We start from the raw sequence: 22,045 nt of genomic DNA on the forward strand, positions 1-22,045 counted from the left end.
TCCGCCATGTACACATATTTGTATTAATGAATAAATAAATAAATAAATACTCCTTTCTGTTTCGCCACAGTTGGGTAACTAGTAAGAAATAAATAAAATTGTACAGCAATTTTCATTATTAGATTTATTATCATTATTATTTTACAGTTATACTTAATGTATTGAAAATTATTACCTACTAGGTATTGTATTAATATATAATGTATTTGGAATCCATTAGTATGTCTATTACAAATGTCATTAAACATGTCTTATTGTTAAAAGTTTCGTAAGTAAATTACACGTAAGTTAATTCGTTAGTTATTACATTACAATATTAAACATTATTTCATGAAAAAAAAATATTAATTCGATTGCAACCAACCCTTACTTACTTACTAATATTATAAATGTGAAGTAAGTTTTTTTGTTATCTTATAGCGCTTTAACGGCTTTAACTCGATCATCATAAAATTTGGTTTACACAGACTGTATGGAATGGAGAATTACCTATAGGATATAGGTAATTTTTTATTTCGGTCAATCGTCCGCATGACCAGAACAATACGTAACAGCGTAAACGTTAATATTCTATAACGTGGTTAGATTCTTACGTACAGCGTCTCATAAATCTATTTAAGCTATTGAACCGATCTGTTTTTTCTTTTATACAAATATTTCTTTTTTTTCATAATTTAACTTTGTATATAAATTGTTTGTTGGGATACCTTTGTCTTTTTCATGTTTTTGCCGTAATGCAGTCGTGTTTACACGACTGTGTTTTGGTTTGAAGGCATATAATCTTAGGTACCAGAAATGGCTAGGCATAAAGGGTATTATGGGCGACACAGTATACTGTGCAATGTCAATAGTATTGTTCATGTCTATAGGTGACGGTTACCATTTTCCATCAGGTGAGCCGTTAATTTGTTTGCTAAGATGCATAAAAAAAGTGACGAAACACTCCAATAGTTAAAGGAAAATTTAGTTTTTCATAGTTTATGTACAATTAATCATCTAATGACTTTGATTTCACAATATCAGTGGTGGTCTAAGTCTGTCAGAGGTCCGGGCGGTAAAGCTGAATGAAGCTTCTAGTTTAAGAAATTATGTAATGTTACAAGCTATTTACTCAATTCATATTTGTATATATAAGTGTTTATTTTTTTTATTTATTTAGTTCAAATCTTGCAAATGAAACTTAAATTTGGCTTAAATAAACATACGTATAATATGGATATGTATAAGGTAAATGGTGACATTTGGAGGCCTTTCAGAATCAAAGGCTTGCGCCGGTCATCCCTTCTCTCACCTTTTAGCCCGCCACTGCACAATATACTTACTTTCATTTCCTCAGCTTACTCGTTTTACAATTACTTCACTATAGTAAGGCGAATCCTCTCTAATATTACCTATCACTGTATTTGTTTGTTCTTGCAAATTCAATTCTGCATAGTGAACTAGTGAAGACATATACATGGAGACGTCGTCTTTTAAATTCTCTTTTCTTATTTGGTGAGTGATGGTCTCGTACTGAGGAGTTGACTGTAACAGAGTTTTTTTTTTTTTATAAAATAGACCGTAAATGAGCTTGCGGCGCATTTGATGGCCAGTGACTACTGCCGCTCATGAGCATTAGTAACACCGGAGGAACAGGTGCAGGTGAGCTGACGGGCTGTTAAAATGGAATTTTTTTTAGAACAGTTTTTTGTCATAAGTACAAATGAAATGCTCCGTCACTTACGTTATCAGTACCTATATGTTGGTCTATCGTGACGAATTCGGCAAGAAATAAACACAATAACTCATACTTCATCATCAATACCAGATTACAAATGAATAAAAATAGCAATTCACTACCATGCCTAATGCTTAATTTCAGATGTTAATAACTTAATTATTGTCAATTATTTACAATAACATACATCATATGTTAGTACATGGTTTTCTGTAACTTTCTTTCGCCTGCACATGTACTTCCAATAAACTAGTAACATCACAACAGAGAACAGAAATACCCCCACCGTACACGTCGAGGTAATAATTATGACACTTGTTCTTTCTGAAATATAAATTAAATCTTGATTATGAGATATTTATTTAACTAAAAGTAGAAACATGTGCTTGTATAGTAGTATCACGTGACACTGAGTTGCCCATGTGGCAGAATTCTTGGAGAAAATATTGCATATAAAATTTTTATTTCAATTATAATTAGTCTTTTATTTTAATTATTACATAACTAGTATCACGTACCTTTTGTCCCCTTATTGAGATCATGTATGACTATTAAACTATATTTTTTTAATATTTTTCTATTGCATTCATTTATATAATCGAAAGTTGAAATATCGTAATATCTAGGCATACATGTAAAATCAATACAATATAACATCGATTTATTATCATCTCTTGATATTATATTATTGTTAATGACATAATAATGGGATGAATTTATTTTTGTGACATTTGTAATGCTGTTGTTCGCTGAAAAAAAAAGTAAGTTGTATTTGTTGAGTCTACTCCTCGAGAACTTTGCTGTCGGAGTCCTATTTCTTCGAGAGACTATAACTACTCGTACACAACGTCAGTTTTACGAGTCTGGATGAGATAGACAAAGTTTTTGGCAATTCCGAAATGTGACAAACATTTGTTTATTATCTACTAGTAACCCGCCCCAGCTTCGCACGGGTTCTTTACAGAAAATATAAAATATAACCTATGCTACTCAGAGGAGATGTAGTTTTCGGTAAAATTGGATAAGTAGTTTTTGAGTTAAATTGTAACAATCAAAAATCAATCCATCTTTCCTTGTCGCATAATGTTAATTTACGTTGATACATAACCTAAACTTTCGGACCCTTATATCACAAAGGGTTTAGGCAGCGTTTTTTTGACACTTCCAACAAATATTGTTACATTGTAGCTAATGTATACAAAAACTTAACAAATTATATACTAAACCCTTCCTCGATAACCACTCTATCCACTGGTGAAAACAGCATGAAAATTGGTGCAGTAGTTTTAAGTTTATCGTAAACAGACAGACAGACGCGGCGGAGGACTTTGTTTTATAATATGTAGTGATAGTTAGAATTAAGACGTATTAATTTAATTTAATGTATAAGTTTTGGTGGTTTTGGTCTATTTGACCAAAACTTACTAAATTTTATTTAAGTACGTCCAGTCAGCAAGTAATTAACAAAGTGTTTTGTTAGGTTACTTACCATTTACATGATATAAGTATTTTCCATTACACGATATATTTAATGTTTCACCAAGCCTATAATACACAATGGAATTTGTGTGTTTGTACTGTATTCTGCCTCAGCTGTAACAATATAAAGGGCGGTAGATTTGTAACGTTACCTGCTTGTACTCGTATGTTATATCAGCGGCTTGTCGATATTAGACTAAAGCATAGTAGATAAATATTGTTTAAAAACAACATAGAATAGATATTTGAAAATATGTAACCCTGTTGTTTAGAGCGCTGAATAACGTAGAATAATATTTTATAAGGTTATAATCAAAGTAACGATACTATGAAAGGTCTGATGGTAGTAATCATTACATTTCTGTTAAGGGACTGTTATTTTAGCTTCTCAATTCGATCGAATTTTTTATGTTTATTACCTTATAACCTCAGCAGTTCTAAACCGATTTGGAAAATTCTTTTCTTATCTGAAAGGACATACTTACAGATTGGATTACATAGAAATTTTATCAGAGTCGGTTTTATAGTTCGTTTTTTTTGTGGGACATAATCTTTAATTATTACCGTAGAAATGTGGATTGTAAAATGGCAAAATTTTGAGTTGAATATCGTAATCTGGCTGTCTAATTAGTATAAAAAGCTCAATAATATTTGTTTATAGCAAAAGCTAATTATTTCGATTTCCCTCTGCATGTCGTGTCGCTCATGGAACCCAATCCTAGAACTAACGTCTTTTGGTAAAGGGGAACAAGAACAAATCACGCCATAAACAGGTACCGTAAGCAGATTCTAAAACGTACTCAGATTTGTAGATTTCACTCGTAATACTGTAGTTTCTTGAATATTCGTTGTTACAAAGCCATCCCATATAATCCTTCCACATCTCAGGCTTGTATTATTATCAAATGCCTCTATGTCCATTTTGACTACTAGTCGTACGTTGGTCTGGTAGTTGAGATATGGTATTATAATGGTATTATAATATAACCCATAACTGAAACAAATATTTTTTATATAATTAGAAATTATGTATAAACTGCCGTCTCACTTGATGGGAAGTAGTAACATTCTTTAATAGATATGTCTTGTGATAATCATAATGCGTAACCAATCTTGAGGACTAAGGTGTTATGTCTCCGAAGTAAGCTTGGAAATTATAGCTACCTACATCCAATTCATTACCATTGAGTGATATTACTATTTTTATTTACAGTTATATCAACTGTGATATATTAAAAAAATGATTTTAGCTCTCATGATTGAAAATCGCACACAATATTATTTGTAATTGAAAGTCAAATATGAATTATGAATTTTATGAGAAGAGCGAGCGCATAGACCCTTTAACGCAGTGTGATAAAGTCATTATTTGCTCGCTCTGTACAGCCCGCCTGTTGTGATTACACTTCACTGTTAGTCGAGCGAAACCGATGACTCATTAATGAAAGCGAAACCTGCGGCAAACTGCGATTTTATTAAGTAATTTGTAGCAATCTTTGTGAATCGACGCCAAAGGTTTTGGAATAGAAAGCTACGTAACTGTAGAGGCAAATTTATGATTAAGTATTTTGAAGTAAGCCATACTCGCTATAATGTCTATAGGTAGGGTAGGGCGGGGCTAAAAGGTCCATTTTGCGTATATTGTGTCATAACTACGTACGTTTAAGGTTCCTGGGAAAGACTTTAATAATAATAGAAAGTTTAATCCTTCATCTATAAGTTGCCATAGGTGAATACGGCCAGAATTTACCAATGCGCCCAATATGGGCGATACAAAATGTAATGTCAAATGGTCCTTTTTACCCCGCAGGTGGGGTAAAAAGGACCAGTCTTGGGGTAAAAAGAACCACGACAACTAAATCATATTTTGTGGTCAAATGTAGGAAATAAATAAAAATAAATAATCTTTATATTTATTATATTTTAATCGACAGATATGTTGCGACCTATTTTGCACTGGTAACTAAGTTATATAATTATAAGGCACAGTTATAATCAGTCTTAATAACAAATCTTTAGGTCTTTGGTCTTTTTGATCTTGATAAAGGTAACATCTTAAAACAATTGTAGTATCTCAAAATCGTACATATTCATAAAAGAAATCGGTAACATCTTTAGCAACTTAAACAATTTAAAAAAATAAGTATTTTCAACAAAAAACTAATAACTAATCTTCATCAGACTGACAATTCTTACATTCGTATGCAAGAGATGATGAGTGATGTTTGGCACACTTATCGTGGGCCCAACCTTTACAGGTATTACATTGAATCCAGCCTTCTCCTGCAACACTGTCAGCAAATGACTCGCAGCATTCCAGACAAAGACATTCTTCTTCTTCAGAACTCGAACTCGTATCTTTTTCTTGTATAATCTTTCTTTTCACTTGTTTATTTTTATTTGTATCTTTTTCTTGTAAAATCTTTTTTTTCACTTGTTTATTTTTCTTCGAGACAGCTTTTTTACGAGAGACCATTTTCTTCTTCTTTTTATTTTCTTGTTCCAAAGACAACGCTTCCTTTTCAGGTGTGTCTGTTAATATAGCTGCCTTTCGTCGTTTCCTGCTGGTAACATTACGCGGTCCTGCCTGAGGGAAAGGCCTGATGGATTCCGGAGAAAATATTGATGGCTGAGCAAACAAGGATGAAGCTGACGTAGATGGTTGAGGCTCAATGTTTGAAGATGGAACTGTACAGGACCTTAATGGCAGACAATCTTTTTCAACAGCAGCTGTAGAAGACAACATTAGGTCACTTGAGGACAGCAAAACTGAGACGGTAGGCAACTGAGGCCCTACTGTAGACAACTGAGAAGGAGATACAGGAGATATACTTGCTGAAACAACTGCTACAACTTCGGGCTGCGAAGAAATTAACAAACTTGGTGAACCTGGAGAAATAGGCAACTGGGGCTCTGTAGACATAGGCGGCTGTGACTCATTAGGTACAGAAGACGTTGTTGGATTGTTCGGATTTGGTCGGTCTGTCACAAAACTTGGAGCGAAGTCCGACTCATCAAACACTTCCCGGTTGAACGGGTAAACCCCAGCTTTTTGAAACCCTTTCGAGATGTTGTTGGGAGTCAGTGCCAAAGGTAAAGCTGTTCGGACGATGCCTGGGATATCGTAAATGCTCATTGTTTTTCCTGGGTGGCCACGCATCCATGAATCTTGTGCTGACGATAAATACCTTTTAAACGGCCCGAAAACAGACACGTCTAAGGGCTGCAGCTTATGGGAACAATGAGGAGGATACGACAGCATCACTACTCCATTATTTTTCGCTAGATCCAACACTTCCACTGACAAGTGCGAACTGTGATTGTCTAGTAAAAGCAAAACTGGCGACTCTTTAGTTGGCTTCACATAAGTGATGAAATGTTTCATAAAAAGCAAGAATTCCGTATCAGTCATCCAGCCGCTTGCATTTCCTGCACCAATACATTCTGCTGGCCCATCTCGCACGAAATGATCTTGGTATTTCTTTCTTGGAAATACGAACATTGGAGGTATCGAAGATCCAGTTGCCGAAACAGCTACCAACAATGTTACATTAGTTCCTCTTTCAGCAGATGTGACAGACCCGACGTTTCTTTTCCCTTTGGCTGCAATTATTTTTGAAGGTTTATTTACAGTCGAGACACCAGTCTCATCAGCATTCCATATAGACGAACCTCTGAATTTGTGACGATCCATCACGTGTGCCAATTTATCAAAATATTCACAAACGTTCGTTCGATTGAAAGAGGTGGCCCTGCTCAAACTAGTAGCCTCTGGCTTCCTGATAGAGAGACGGTCATTCCTTGACAAGAATCCCGTCAGCCAGTCCTTTCCAGCCATCTTATTTGTGTGCCATACCTCAGGAATCTTCAAATTATATTTTACAGCGCATTCATAAGCCAAGCGACGAACATCTTTAGGGCCTATACCGTGAAAGATTTGTGCAAGTGTCAGTAAATACTCGCAGAGAGAAGTTTCTTGTTCTTGGTTAAACACTAATCTGGGAGTGCCGTAGCCAAATTTTGGCGACTCCGGATTTTCCTTTAACCGCGCCATGAATCTCTTCAATGAAGTTCTGCTAATCTCATAGTCACGACAAACTTGCCTTATTGATTTATCTTCATTTGCGACTAAATCAGCCGCTCGCTTCATCAGCTCAACGGACTTCGTACCACGCTCAGTGGTTTTTTTATAATTCCGCATTCTGAAAATAAAATAGAAATTAATACATAGAATCAAAATAATTCGTGGGGCTTAAAGGTCCACCGCGGTCCTTTGTGCCCCAATGGTAGGTGGACTGTTGTTTTAGGTTATGTAGAAAAACAAGGTGATGCAAACAAAAAAACAATGGCACTACGTGAAACTTAATACCACTAAACATTTATACAGAGAAATTATGTTTCGTAAGTTTAAAAATCGAACAATGAGACTAAAACTAAGTAAAATCTAAAACATTACTTACGTGTAATTTTCGCACCACTTGCGCGTACACTCTTGCCGGCTCTAGAAAATGCACTGCGCGGGGCGGCATGCGCACCCGTCCCTCGTCCCCTTCACGCACCGGTCACTCCGTTGTCTAACGTGCACTTAGTTTCGGAGATAGGCATGGTGGACCTTTTTACCCGCGGACCTTTTAGCCCCGCCCTACCCTACTTTTTTTTGATGGGTGAAAATGGTATGGTAACTAAAATGGCCTGCGCTAACGGGATACGCTGCGGAGCACCAGTGAAGGGTGATAGATGAGAATGAAAACAGGCCAGTTAGCCCATCATGATGAATTCATCAGGGATTAACCATGATAGTTTCCAGGAAGAACCGTGAGGAGGTCGACCTGGTTTGGTATATTGCTAGCAATGGGATTCTCAGTCTCCATCACTAACAATCCCTTTCCCCCCAAAGCCTATAGGTACTAGAGTAGTAACAACGTTGACAGTAGTTTCATATGTTACAATTGTGAACGGGTGCTGTTTGTAGGGACTGGTCTGTTCAAGATCATTAATAATCTTGATAGATGGTATTTTATTTTTAATATTTTTTTTATGGGTAAAAACAAGAAACTTTATAAATTAATTAATATATTCTTTATATGTGGGAGTGTCCATACCCAGTAGTGAGATGTTAACAGAGTAATCGTTCTCTTACCAATTGTATGCCCACATTGCGTATAGTGCCACCATTCTAAGTTAATTGCCACATTACATTGATGTATATAATTATTTCCTTCTTTTTGTAATATGAATCCCGTTTCAGGTTGCGGTGGGGCTGAAAACGAGAAATGACAATAATAATGTATTCTATCTACTTAGTACTGCCACTAATACGCAGTAGTAACCAATGCTACCACTAGAAAGTGGTTGTTTTGGTTCCCCTTATAAATTTAATGTCGTAAGGTCATTTCATCTGATGCACTTAGTATTTTTGCTATTCATACTTTACACAGGTACGAATTGCAATAGTAGGTATGTGCTACTACATAATCTAACGGGGGAAAGTATTGTCAGTCATGGGATTAGAGCTTCATTTTCAGCAATATAATATTTGTTTATATATTCGTTAGTATTATTTTTAGATTGAATGAATAACATTCAAACTTTTAAGGTATCTACTCGTACTAGTGAAGTGCTTATCTCAGCCTCAGGCTGTCTGTGTGAGTGCTCTTTGCCATTGTGTTGGAGTTTAAATTACTGCAAATGACATTTAATCCAACCATTCAAATTTTTGAGAGAACAACCGATAGCTGGTCGAATCGATAACCAATCAATCTCAAATCGCGTAAAGAATAAAGCTGTGCTTTCAATACAGGGCGTGGTTTTAGTGAATTTCCTATTAAAACCGTATTATTCGATCATTAATCGTTTGGCATTTTTTAATTCCATTGACTCAATTCTGGTCTATGTTGAATCCCTAGTATATGCCCTTTGTGTTTTCTTTTTTCTGCACATGGTTGAACCTAAATAGCCGCGTACAGTGCGCTTTCAAAGGGCTTTTCTCCCGCGAACGCTCAAGCTGTGGAATAGCTCCTTGCTGAGACTTTTCTTAGAGACTACAGTATGGGATTATTCAAAAGGGGTATATTAAGATTTATTTTTCTTATGTAACTTAGGATGGCAAACAATAACAATAACTTAGACGGCCCACTTGATGGACAGTGGTAGCTGTCGCCTATAGACATGAGCAATACCATGGACATAATAGAGTATAATGTTTCGCCCATGATACTCTCCATGCGTAGCCATTCCTGAGGATTCTATGATTTTCATTGTGTTGTTTATGTTTATAGGATGCGTCAACGCGCACGTGACACCCTTAGTGTTGCAGACGTCCATAGGCTACAGAGACCGTTTACCATCAGACAGGCTATATGCTTGTTTGCCACCTCATTCTATCGTATCATACGTGTGTAGCTATAGTCAACGTAAATAGACAGATGGATTGCGCATTTCGATCGATCGTAGAGATAAATCTATACGTATATATTGGTCTTAACTTGTGTTGCATAGAAATTTTTTCACTTACCATATTCTTTATAAGTATACACTTTTTCAACCATCAATATAAATAATAAATTCACAAGATACATAATTATGGACTGAACCAATTAAATATACAATCAAAATTGTAATACGACCGTCGCCTAACGCCTCAATTTTCCTTATAACATTTTATTCATTGTTACAAATATAGAATAAATGTAGATACAATGATAATAATATATACCTTTTTATTAAATAATAACGTCGAATTCGATTTGATGATTTACCATTCATCAAGATGGTATGGTAATGTTATTGTAGATATTTTTTTATATCGCTGAAGTGGCAAGTAAGTATACGGATCACCTGATGGTAAGCGGTTACCGTAACCTATAAACGCTTACAATACTAGGAGGCATCACGCGTTGTCGTTTGCCATTGCCAACCTTTAAGATACCTCTTTATCCCTTTTTTAAAGAACCTAATGCCGTAATCTCTTGGAAAAACCTCGACAGGGAGCTCATTTCATAATCTGAGTGTTTGTAGGAGGATACATTCCGAAAAGAGTTCCCATTGCGGGACGCATTATGCCGGTTCATTAATGTTTTTTTACGACTCATTCGAAGGATCCAAGGTTATATGATTAAGGGGCTAGAAGGCTATTCCACAACGCTATAATATAGTTAAATAACCTAACGTTAATTACCTAAGTAAGTAACGTAAGAGTTCGCAAACTAGGGATAATATGCAACCTTATATGGCCAGCTTCAATAAAATTGAATGAAAATGTAATCAACCGAATAATCGACTTGCTAAATAAGACAGACATTTTTAATATTTTAGATTAATTACGATAAATACGAATTGAGAACTTTCTTCGATGGGGAGCATGTTCTAAAAAAATCAATAACCGTCTAATTGGATGTAAGTGTAGAATAAAATGGCATGGATCGACTGTGTGAAAGTTGATATGGCCAAAAGGGGTTCAATGCGAATAAGGATAAACAGAAGAAAACATGTATTAGGCCGATGGATTTAGGAATTATTAGGTATTAGTACTATCCGTTTTAGGAAAATGATGACAGGGCTAGATCGTATTAGTACGTAGTATATTCACAAGTTTTTGTATTGTATTATCTTGTTAGGACACTAGTTGAAATATATATATGGTATCAAAGTGATTAAAAATATATATAATATATTTTCATATCAGTAGCCCATCCCTCGAGCATTTAAAACCGTTTAGTCGCCTCTTACGATACTCACGATGGCGTCCCATAATACAGATGAATTGAAAAGTATGTCCTTTTTTTTTAAAGTAGCTTGTCCATCTTTCTTTTTCGCAGTACTATTACAAGGTACAAGGTTAGATTAAACCTGCTGCTGAATTTTACCATCATATAACCTGCTGCAGACTAAAGTTCTAAAGTTACGGATGAGAGGCGGTTTGTGATCATGCTCTTTACAAAGCATTTTCTTACATCCACAACCAAGCTTTTGAATCAATTTGCAGCGACATTTCCGTACAATAGAATCAAGAAAAAAACAAATTCCTTCTTAAAAGGCCAGCAGCACACCTGCAATTCTTCTAGTGTTGTGGGAGGCGGTAATTACTCACTATTAGGTGATTCATATAGTCTTTTGCTTTGTGTGTTATAAAAAAGTACACCGTGGTCCTTATAAATGGCACTATATGAGGCATAGCATGGGTAAAACAGTATTTTATGATGTCCATGGTGCTGTTTAAGCGACGGTTACCGTTTACTATCAAGTGAGCGGTCAGATTGTTAGTCATTTCAAGATTCATAAATAAAGGATTTTGAATACTTAATCTTTATATCTTGTTTGGTACATAAGAACACATAAAAAGTTATAAAACCTACTCTTCTGGAGTCTAAATAGAATTTCGCGTACAATAACATACTAGTTAATATTGTACATCTAATGTATGTCTAATGTATAATATTATTGTAATACTAAATAAATCTTAATAAAACTGACAGGGCCGTTGTGTATTGTGTCATATTAAAATTTCGAAGGAATTTATAATTTTGTAATTATTTTGCCGAACTAGGTGTTATTTAATAATAATAATTTATTTGCTCAAAAACATAAATATGCGTGTTTTGGTAGAACAATGGCATGCAAAATTTAGGTGCAATGATATCAGTAAACAATTGACATTAGTTAATCATAATCATCTTCTTCTTACCCTTAGTTAATAATTATAATAATTTAATTACAAAATAAAATAAAATATTAAATAAATGAAGTATTTCACCTTTAAATCGTCATTTTTAGGAAAATTAATAGATTGCTGCTTAAAATTAACTCACAATTTCTCTAATCAGTGGATCCCTAACCATTTCGACATTTAATCGCTTTGTTACAAATTTTAGATGAAAAAATGTAAATTGGCAATGTGAAAGAGAAAGAAACGATAAATGTAAAATTTACAATCATTTTTCCACATACGAAATAAGCTCGAAGTATTTAAGTATGAATAAAATAAAGCCTGATTCTGAACTGATTAAAATGTGAAAATACATTTTAAAGTCAGTTAGTTAATACTGGAAAACTAAGTTTTATATATATACTAGCTGACTCGGCAAACGTTGTTTTACCATATACATTCGTAGAAAATATTTCTTTAGTTTAATAAAAAAAATAGCTAACACTATAAGTGTGTGGGATGTAATTATAATTGAAAGAGGAATAAAGCGTTGTAAACAATAAAGTAGCTAGCTGACCCGGTGTGGATATTTTTCCCCCTTGTTAGCTTTTTAAAATTAGCGCATATTGGAGATCGTCATATGAACGGTGGGTATCAGCAATGAGCTGATGATCATTATTTTTTCTTCGAATTACGATTTGTCGCGTAACTGTACGATCGCCAACCATGATTCCAGCAACGTCGTTAACAACAGGTGCGTTATATCTACGTATATGCTCTCCAGCTGGTGTTCTATCAGTATTGATGACAATAGCGTGGTTGTCACTTTGTAGCTTGGACATGTGTGATTTTAATAATTTCAACAATTCATTGTATCTATTTAACAGAGCCTCCAGTTCGCCGACGATGCTTCTTGCAAAAGTTGAATTGAGCTTATTGTAGTCGTAACGTGAAACCACGCGATTGGCAAGTGTGCGTTCGGAGTCCTCGCCACCCATAAAATAAAGTAAAAATTTATGAGATTCGTTTGGCTTTGGTAGCAATGAACCCATTTTGTAATAAACTTGGTCTTTGATTTTGGACGTGGAATAAATTTTTTGGCTGTTGGCAGCTATATTTTTAATTATTGATCGTAAAAGGGTGAAAATTTGTAGTTGTATGTGTTTTTCAATGCTAAATCACACTAAAATAAAAATAAAAAAAATTGTCAAAAAAATAAAAAATATATATTTAGGGATGGGTCACCCTTATCATTGAGGGGTATGAAAAATAGATGTTGGCCGATTCTCAGACCTATTCAATATTCACACAAAATTTTATAAAAATCGGTAAAGCCGTTTTGGAGGAGTTTGGTAACAAACACCGCGACACGAGAATTTTATATATATACTAGCTGACCCCGCAAACGTTGTTTTGCCATATACATTAAAGGAGGCCGACTTCGCCTCATCCCTACTTCGTAATATAACTGATCGATTAGTAGTTGATCAATTATCGACCGGTGAGGGTTGATGATTAATTTAAACTAAGAAAAAAGATATAATTAAAGCAAATTATAATTATAAACTATACATGAAAATTATATTAGATTGCCATCTTGCAACCCTATAGCGGAATAAAAAAAACCGCGATTAAAAAACAGGGGTTGATTGTAAAACGGTGAAAATTTGAAGTCTTATGTATTTTTCAATGCTAAATCATATTAAAATAAAAATAAAAAAAATTGTCAAAAAAATTTAAAAAAATTTTTTAGGGGTGGGTCACCCTTATCATTGAGGGGTATAAAAATAGATGTTGGCCGATTCTCAGACCTACCCAATATGCATAGAAAATTTCATGAAAATCGGTAAAGCCGTTTCGGAGGAGTTTGGTAACAAACACCGTGACACGAGAATTTTATATATTAGACTAGCTGACTCCGTAAACGTTGTTTTACCACTTATTGCGAAATATAAAAATCGCGATTAAAATACAGGGGTTGATCGTAAAACGATAAAAATTTAAAGTTGTGTGTATTTTTCAATGCTAAATTATAATAAAAAAATTAATAAAAAAAATAGTCAAAATGTGTGAATGTACAAGTTTTCTTTCACTTGCTGATGACCCTTTTAGACTGCCATTTGGTGATGTAAACAAATAATTATATACATAAATAAATTATAAATAAAAAATAAAAGTATAAAATAAATTATATATAAATTTACGATAAGACCCTTAATGCGTCCACAATATATAGTTACACATTGCGGTTAGTTAACATGATAACACTAAGGCTCATAATGCCAATTGTATAATACTACATCCACGAAGAAGCATCGACAAAATCATGTTTTGAAAATTATTTACACAAATATGCATTTAACAATTAATCTATTGCTATGTATTTGCATTACATACTTATCTATTGGAACCTTATTATGTAAGTATAATATTATATTCACGTTATATATAAAGACGCTTCCCGCCGTATGTATATTTAGATCTTTTAAACCACGCAACAGATTTTAATGCAGTTTCCATAATAATAGTATATAATAATAGACAGAGTAATTCAAGAGGAAGTTTCACACGTATAGTTTAATATCGGTTTATGTTAATTTGTTGAAATATGATGATAATTGTTCAAGATGTCGGAAGAAATCAAATTGACTAAGAGCCTTTATCGAAAACGCTGCCTAATCCGTTTGAAATATAACAAAACAATATGTGGTATGATTGTTTACCTTTTATAGATATATAAAAAAGTTCTCTGTAGCATATGTCTCTTTTAAGAATAGTACAGTATAAATATAACTACTAAGGAAACCACGAAGATAACGATATGAATTCGTTTCTTCGAAAAGGTCTAGTAATGTGACAAAATGTTACTATATATTTAAATATACATTGTTTCACTATATATAAAGTAAATATATTAAGTTATTAAATAAAACATACATATTCTTATGTAAAAGTGTTTTTTATCAGACGTTTTATTTATATAATCAATACATATAATAAAATCGTTAAATGTTTCGTAACTACACATTATATTTTAATGTATTAATGACTAGCTTAATTTAAATGTTTTTAGTTGAGAAAAGGTGATTAGTTTCGGGGTCATCTGGGACCCTTACTCATAAGTGGCCGTGACGTGAGCGGCAGTCTGATTTACATTGAAATTATTTGACATTATCTATGATTTCTTGATATCCCTAGGTATTTAAAGTAACTCTTAATATTCTCAATTCTTAATTAATAATTCGAATTTCGTAAATATATAATATAAAATTATATAGGATCTAATATTCCTGTTAATATACTTATAGGTACCTAACAACATAATTTACCATATCCATAGCTGATAACATATATACATATACGGGGAAACAAAAATGGGAATACCCTAAACTTATATGCATAAAGAGCACTTAGTGACTTTTCAACCGATAAAAATTTACGTATTTATTAAGTAAAAAACATAAAAAACATAATACAACCGAATAGGAACGTTCTTTTTTGAAGTCGGTTGAAAAGGAGGAGGAGGAGGAGCAATAATAGATTAGTAATATTTTAAATAATTATCCTTATAAACAAGAAGCATATATATATATATATATATATATATATATATATATATATACATACATATATATATATATATATATACATATATATATATATATATATATATATATATATATATATATATATATATATATATATATATATATTTATTTATTAGTATATCTACCTTCTGTTGTATTCGGTTGAGAGTCTTTTATAATAAACCTAATATTTTTGGTTATTTGTCTTGAACATTCAAATATACTTTTGTCCGTTTTCACAATACAATTAAAATTTAAAGTTTCGTATTATTTAAATTTTAATTGTATATATATATATATATATTATAATACTGGCTATTTTTCGTGGCGTCATCTATTTGAATCAGTATATTATAAAGTGTTCTATACGTTTAGATAATCTGTACACACAAATAACCAAACATCTTTACAAACTTTTACAGTTATAATATTAGTAAGATTGAGTAATATATTATAGTATTTTCAATAGAACTGTATGCAAAAACCCAGCAAAATCGGTCAGGAAAAATCGGTTACAATTCACTTTGCAAGATTTGACCTAAACAAACTAACATTGCAAGTTAATTAAACGCTTGTAATTAATTTTAGTGAACTGGATTACAGGTAGCGGGGATGTTATTTACTACAGCAACGAGAACAAATTAAATGTCACGCTACGGCAATATAACTTTCCGGAAGGTGCATGGAACATTTTAGTTACTGGTGAGATATTATAATTTCCTTTTTCTTTCTGATCTTTATTTCTAGTAGTATATTTAAATAGAGTTTAATAAAAATTTCAATAAAATAATAATTGTCCTGACCAATTGAGGCCGACTAATAAATAAAACTAATTGTTGTTTGATAAATTTAACCGTTGATGATTTCCTTTAGAGAATGTTCTATGACTATTTCAACGAAACTTAGTTAACTTTTTATCATGTTTTATTAAAACAGAATATATATATATCTATATTTTGGTAAAAATAAGATAGGCATAAAATTTTCGAGTTATGCTCTTATAAATCGGGTAGGTGCTTTAAATGTTTTTTTTTTTAATTCTTCTGTTTCTTCCTGCCCTTTTCCTATATCTATTTGGGTTCGGTGTTATCTTTTTCCATTCATCTCTATTTGCAATCATCTCGCTAGTCACTTATATTCTCACCATGTCCTCTTTTACACGATCCTCTATTTTTGGGTCTTACTCTGCATTTATAACTATCCATATTTAAACGTAATATCTTTCTTACCATATTCCCTTCTTTCCTACGCATCCCTTGTTATTACTTCTCATCTCTTCCATTACTGGCGCTACTTTCAAAAATCTTCTTATATACTTATTTTTGATCTTATCCATTTTAGTTACACCACACATCCATCTCAACATTTGTATCTCAGTTGTTGCTTGGTTATGTGTGTGTGTGTCCACTTGTGTCTTTGTAGTACATGGTAATATCTATTAATTTTCGATTCGAAGTTTTAGCTTATATAATAAAGAGGATTTGATTTTTTGTTTATAATGAATAAACTCTTAAAAAAATACCTACTTTCCGATTTTTTAAATAATATTGTAGTAGGGGAAGCTAATGGTTTAAATCAATTACTATAATGCAACCGACTTCATAGAGGTTTTTAATTTAGTTATATTTTTTTTTACCTTATAACACTGTCAGTTGCGAGCCGATTTGGAAAATTCTTTTTTATTTTGAAGGCTATGCTTACAGATGGGTTACAAAGAAATTTTATCGAAATCGGTTCAGTAGTTTAGTATTGAAATTAAAATAACTGGTTTTGCCACAATTTATGTCTCCTTTTTTGGAAGATAATATTAATTATTTGAATATTCTAAGTTGACTATCTACTTATATAATAATATAACGATTGCAGTTGGAGTGGCCAATGGAAGGAATATGAATACAATATTTCAACAATTAATCGATAATCGTAATGATATGACGACAGTGTTTGTGCAAGATATTAACACATGTTGGGATGGTTACATGTATAATGTGGTATTGCTATATAAAAATGGACAAATATGTGACTTTCATGTAATATTTACTTTGGTCTACGAAGAAGGAGATTCAATGGGTATTTTTTATTATTACTAACCTTAACATCACTGTGCGATTATTGCCATGTGCGAATTAAGAACTTCGTACATTTTGAAATTGGTTGATAATTACGCATCTTTATATAAAAAAGATACGTGTTTATTTAGAATATACTCATGTGATAAAAATCACAAGTGATAATGATAATGGAATGCTCGAATCTTTTAAATACGTTGTTCTGTAATGTGGTAACATGGTGTGTATCATAACGCACGACTACGATGTGTTGTTCTAAGTTCGAGTGTCAATTTTATGTGACAAATATATGCAAATTAGAATGGCAAAGAAAGCGACGATCCACCAGATGGATTTATATGCATAAACAACAACATCGATATCTCAAAATATACGCGTTACTGTTCCTGAAGACTATAGTGTTGTGAGTAGGTTTAGGTAATATCGGTACCGCTACGATATTTATATATACCTTTGGACAATGATATTGAAAAAAACTTCATAAACCATTTCGATATCGCCCATACTAGTGTTTGATAACTATATCTATGTATCTTGATCGGGTTTTTCATTTAGATATTATATATTAGATAAGTGGCAATTAATAGATTCATTATTGTGTCAATATATAGTACTAGTATATTGTTACTACAATATGTAGATATTGCTATATGTTGCCCATCTCTAGTTATGAGCATATGGTACTCTATCCAGACGACTTTTGTACACAATTTTCCTCTAGTAGAAGTGTTTGAAACAATGGACACTTTTTAGTGTATTTAATAAATAAAATTAAACAAGTGAAACGTTGCTACATACGACAAGGTACATGCAATAAATAAATAAATATATATTTTTTTATTTTGCTTACCTAAATCTTTTCTCATAAGCAATGCACACTGTCCGTCGTCAATCTGCTGCAATGATCAAAGTTGGAATATTTTTTTTGTGTTTAGTAAATTTACTAGTTAGTACCTATAACCTCTTGTAAGGAAATAATAAAGAGTACCTATTTATCTACAAGGATGTATTTGTTTGTTTGTTATTTTTTTGCGGCGTTGTGACCGCATATAGTTTGACCAATCGTCGTGAAATTGGGTATACAGATAATATTTTGGAAGAAGAAGGACATAGGTTACTTTGTATCTCAGTCAATTAATGTGCCAGGCCATCAATGAATTGTGATGAAATTTGGCATACGTGAATGCCATGAAAAAGGACATTTTCAAAGAGACAGAACAGAGACAAGGACATCACAAAAGGATTTTTATCACGGTCAATCAGTATGTCCTGGTCTCAGTGACTAGGTTGAAGTTACGGTCACGTCAGAACCTTCAAGAAAAGATTATATTTCTGTTTAAAAGGCCGATAGTTCGCCTACAATTCTTCCGGTACTGCGGGTGCTCATGAGTGGTACTTACTTACTATGAGGTATTCCGCATGCTGGGTTGCCTAAAAAAATTTGATCATCTGTATTACAATTTGAAGATTACAATATATATAACTTTGGAAATGATTTTTTACAGGTACACTGCATTACAAAATGAGCTTGGATTGGAATAATACATGCAGAGGTGAGTTATTTATGTTATCGAAGAAAAAAGACGAAAAAATTATGCGCAGTTCAGAACGATTGGGTGTTATACCTATGTTACAAAATTATTCTTGTTTATTTAAAAAATGTTGATATATAAAGGTTTGATTTTATGACTTTTGAAGTTTTTAAGAATTGTTCTATATTTATAAAACTTTTCTTTATTATTTTATTTGCATTTTTAGGTCCAGAAAAAAAATATAACGATGGAATAGCTGGAGAACGTTATCTGCACACATGTATATTAGGTAACGAGAAAAATAGACAATTTGTGGACTTTTATCAAAAACTTAATATTGGTCAAGATACAGGTAAGGTTATGGAATTTTCAGGGTCAGTCTTAGCCTATCGTCTATTTCAATAGAACATTCATAGATATATATCTGTTACGCCTGTCTCCCATAGGATAGGTAGAAACAATAGAAAGTCAAATGTTTTGATTTTTTTTTATGCAACTTAGAATGGCAAACAAGCTGACGGCTCACTTGATGGAAAGTGGTAACCGTCGCCTATAGACATGAGCAGTACCATGGACATAACAGAGTGTACTGTTTCGCCCATGATACCCCCATGTGTTGCCATTCCTGAGGACTCAGGTGTTAATCCTCTGTACCCTGTAAATTCACGCCATATCCCACCCTTCAAACCGAAACACAGCCATGCAAACACAACTGCTTCACGGTAGAAACACGAATGGGATTCAAATGGGATTCAAACAGACCTCTTTCACTTCCTTCACATTTTTCATTATTTTTGTCAGAACTCGATAAAAATGTAAATAAGCTAATAATTGACTCAATTATATGACAATCTGCCGATGGCCAACTGTAGTATATATCACAAATGGATTAATTAAGTGAACGTTTAAATTTTTTACGAATTTGATTTTAAAGAGTGGTAATATCACAGAAAATACCGTGACGCAAATGAAAAGGAGTATCATGGGTGTCATGGTATTTTCTGTGATGTATACATGTCTGTTCAGGTTTATAGGTGATTAATACTATTTATTATCAGATGGACCTTCAACTTGTTTGCCATTTTAAGTCGCATAAAAATATCTTAAATCTTAAAATAAAACTTGACAATGAAATATGGAATAAATTGTAAAATATGTGAATTTTAGACTTGGTTGCAATGAGAATTCCAGACAATTATATATTTAAATACAAAATGGAGCTCTACAGTTTCGATAATAACACAAAATTTGATTGTAAAACATACACTTGCAATTCAGCGAATCAGTGTACAGTTGCATCTACTGCACAACTGTTATTGGTGAAGCCCTCTATGAAAGGTATGTAGAAAAGTTTATCATATACTTTTACACAGTGTAACATTATAAACGTTTTATAAGTAAATAAGATTTTGTTCCACATAAAAACACAAAAAAACAACTTCTATCATGGTAAAACTAGTTATTTTGATTCAATAAAAACTAAACTGATGAACTGATTTTGATAAAATTATTATAAAACTAATTTGAAAATATATTCTTTCAGATAATTTTTTTTGCCAAATTTGTTTATTAATGACGGAGTTTTGAGATAACAAACATTAGTACTCAGAAATGCCAATAAGTGAAGGCTACTGTGGTTGTGGTACATATTATGGTGCTCATAGTGCTGTTGTTACATAAAACTGACGGTTAGCACTTTCCACCGTCAGTTTGTTTAACATTCTATGCTGTATTGGGAGAAGAGATTATTGTTAGTAATTAGAATTAACAACTCCATTGCTAGTAATGTAGCTTGTCAGGTTGATATCCACGCAGTTCCTTTTAGAAACCATCGTGGTTTATTTTTGGAGACTTCGTCAAAATGGGCTACCTGACCTGACTTAATCGCTATCAGCATATACTGGTAGGATATCAGATCATAATAGAACAGACGTGGTTACCATTACATTAAAAAAATACTTATGTATTTTTAACTGTGCCAAAACATTGAGCTAAGCTTGTAACTCAGTTGAAATGAAATGAAATATTTTTTAACATCGATGATTGATTCTGCGAATCGCAAACTAGGCATGCAAACATGTATCGTGTAATTCAGTTAATAGTAGATACGTAATAATTTTTTATTGAACTCTTAAGAAATGACTACACAACTATGTTTATAATAAATAAGTGAAGTAGATGTAGATATAGACGCATAACACCTTAGTTATCAAGAATATCAACACATGTGGGGTGTACTAGATGTCATAATTCTGGATTGTCTGTTTTATTGTACTGTTATTTTTTTTTATATTCCGAAGGTGACAAATCAGTATAAAGCCCATCTGATGGTAAACATGCCTATGGATGCCTGCAATATCAGTCTTCACGTGCGCATTGTCGACTCTAAAGAAATCTTAATACAATTTTTATGAAGAAACCCACGCTACAGTTTTAAGAAAAAAACTTAGGTAGGGAATTTATTCACAGTCTGATCATTCGTGGGAGGAAAATTTCTCTGAAATCGCACTGTACACGACCACATAAATTCTAGTACGTGAGGATAAATTCCCTGTCGATAGCGAGCGGTGTGTTAATAATAGGTGATAGTGGGCATCATTACAATTAATTTCTCAGAACATAACCCATTATACAAGCAGTAAAACGCATAAGGGGTGCCAAAGTTTTGTTTTAGGCTTAAGGGCTCAATACCACCTGTGGGCTTTCATGTGTGTAATCAATCACTTTCCATCAGATATATACGTTTAGGACTCAGTTTTATATATGTAATTACTAGTTGACGTAAAAATATTACAATCAAATTAGAAATTACTTCATGGTAAGGAATCCTTATGTAGCGACCTTGTTCGTCTGCCTAGTTGTATATTTTTTCGTTTTATTTTCAGATTCATTATTGCACGAAACGAACGAGGAGGAATTTTACTATGTACCAAATAAAAATTATACCTTTAATTTTATTGGATACATGTCTGTACACGTTGACAGTGAGTAAGATGGAATTCAACGAGTTTTAGTGA

The 22,045-nt window shown here is 32.9% G+C and overlaps 3 protein-coding genes across 11 annotated transcripts in view; 1 reads left to right on the forward strand and 2 right to left on the reverse strand.

Moving 5' to 3' along the window:
• Positions 1-22,045, forward strand: part of LOC113514464 (uncharacterized) — a 29,544-nt gene that overhangs the window by 338 nt on the left and 7,161 nt on the right. Inside the window, exons 1-7 of one of the 6 annotated variants that reach the window (XM_026898556.3) lie at positions 14,102-14,259; positions 16,031-16,129; positions 17,294-17,497; positions 19,002-19,049; positions 19,255-19,380; positions 20,196-20,366; positions 21,914-22,012. In XM_026898556.3, coding sequence (XP_026754357.2) covers positions 14,193-14,259; positions 16,031-16,129; positions 17,294-17,497; positions 19,002-19,049; positions 19,255-19,380; positions 20,196-20,366; positions 21,914-22,012 — 814 coding nt within the window. In that variant the 5' untranslated portion in view covers positions 14,102-14,192. Of the gene's footprint in view, positions 1-14,101; positions 14,260-14,426; positions 14,550-16,015; positions 16,130-17,293; positions 17,498-19,001; positions 19,050-19,254; positions 19,381-20,195; positions 20,367-21,913; positions 22,013-22,045 lie in introns of those variants that run through there. The other 5 variants (XM_052893088.1, XM_052893086.1, XM_052893089.1 and 2 more) reach the window with 5 other exon arrangements.
• Positions 183-9,913, reverse strand: LOC116412818 (uncharacterized). Of its 4 annotated transcripts, XR_008252638.1 has the most exons (7): positions 9,711-9,913; positions 8,337-8,456; positions 3,997-4,190; positions 3,207-3,310; positions 2,236-2,466; positions 1,905-2,041; positions 183-1,524 (listed from the first exon to the last, which is right to left on the reverse strand). XR_008252638.1 is itself a non-coding variant. In XM_052893091.1 (4 exons), the coding sequence occupies exons 1-4, from the start codon at positions 9,772-9,774 to the stop codon at positions 1,333-1,335; spliced, it is 624 nt and encodes a 207-aa protein (XP_052749051.1). In that variant the 5' UTR covers positions 9,775-9,908; the 3' UTR covers positions 185-1,332. The 4 variants fall into 4 exon arrangements, 1 of the variants encoding a protein (XP_052749051.1); XR_008252640.1 differs by lacking the exon at positions 8,337-8,456; XR_008252639.1 differs by lacking the exon at positions 1,905-2,041 and having other exon boundaries at positions 184-1,524.
• On the reverse strand, positions 5,096-7,847 carry LOC128200253 (uncharacterized). Its single transcript, XM_052893085.1, has 2 exons — positions 7,657-7,847; positions 5,096-7,398 (listed from the first exon to the last, which is right to left on the reverse strand). The coding sequence occupies exon 2, from the start codon at positions 7,395-7,397 to the stop codon at positions 5,364-5,366; it is 2,034 nt and encodes a 677-aa protein (XP_052749045.1). The 5' UTR covers position 7,398; positions 7,657-7,847; the 3' UTR covers positions 5,096-5,363.

This window comes from Galleria mellonella, unplaced genomic scaffold (assembly GCF_026898425.1).
Source record: "Galleria mellonella isolate WM207_F2 unplaced genomic scaffold, CSIRO_AGI_GalMel_v1 utg172, whole genome shotgun sequence".
Classification (NCBI taxonomy): domain Eukaryota; kingdom Metazoa; phylum Arthropoda; class Insecta; order Lepidoptera; family Pyralidae; genus Galleria; species Galleria mellonella.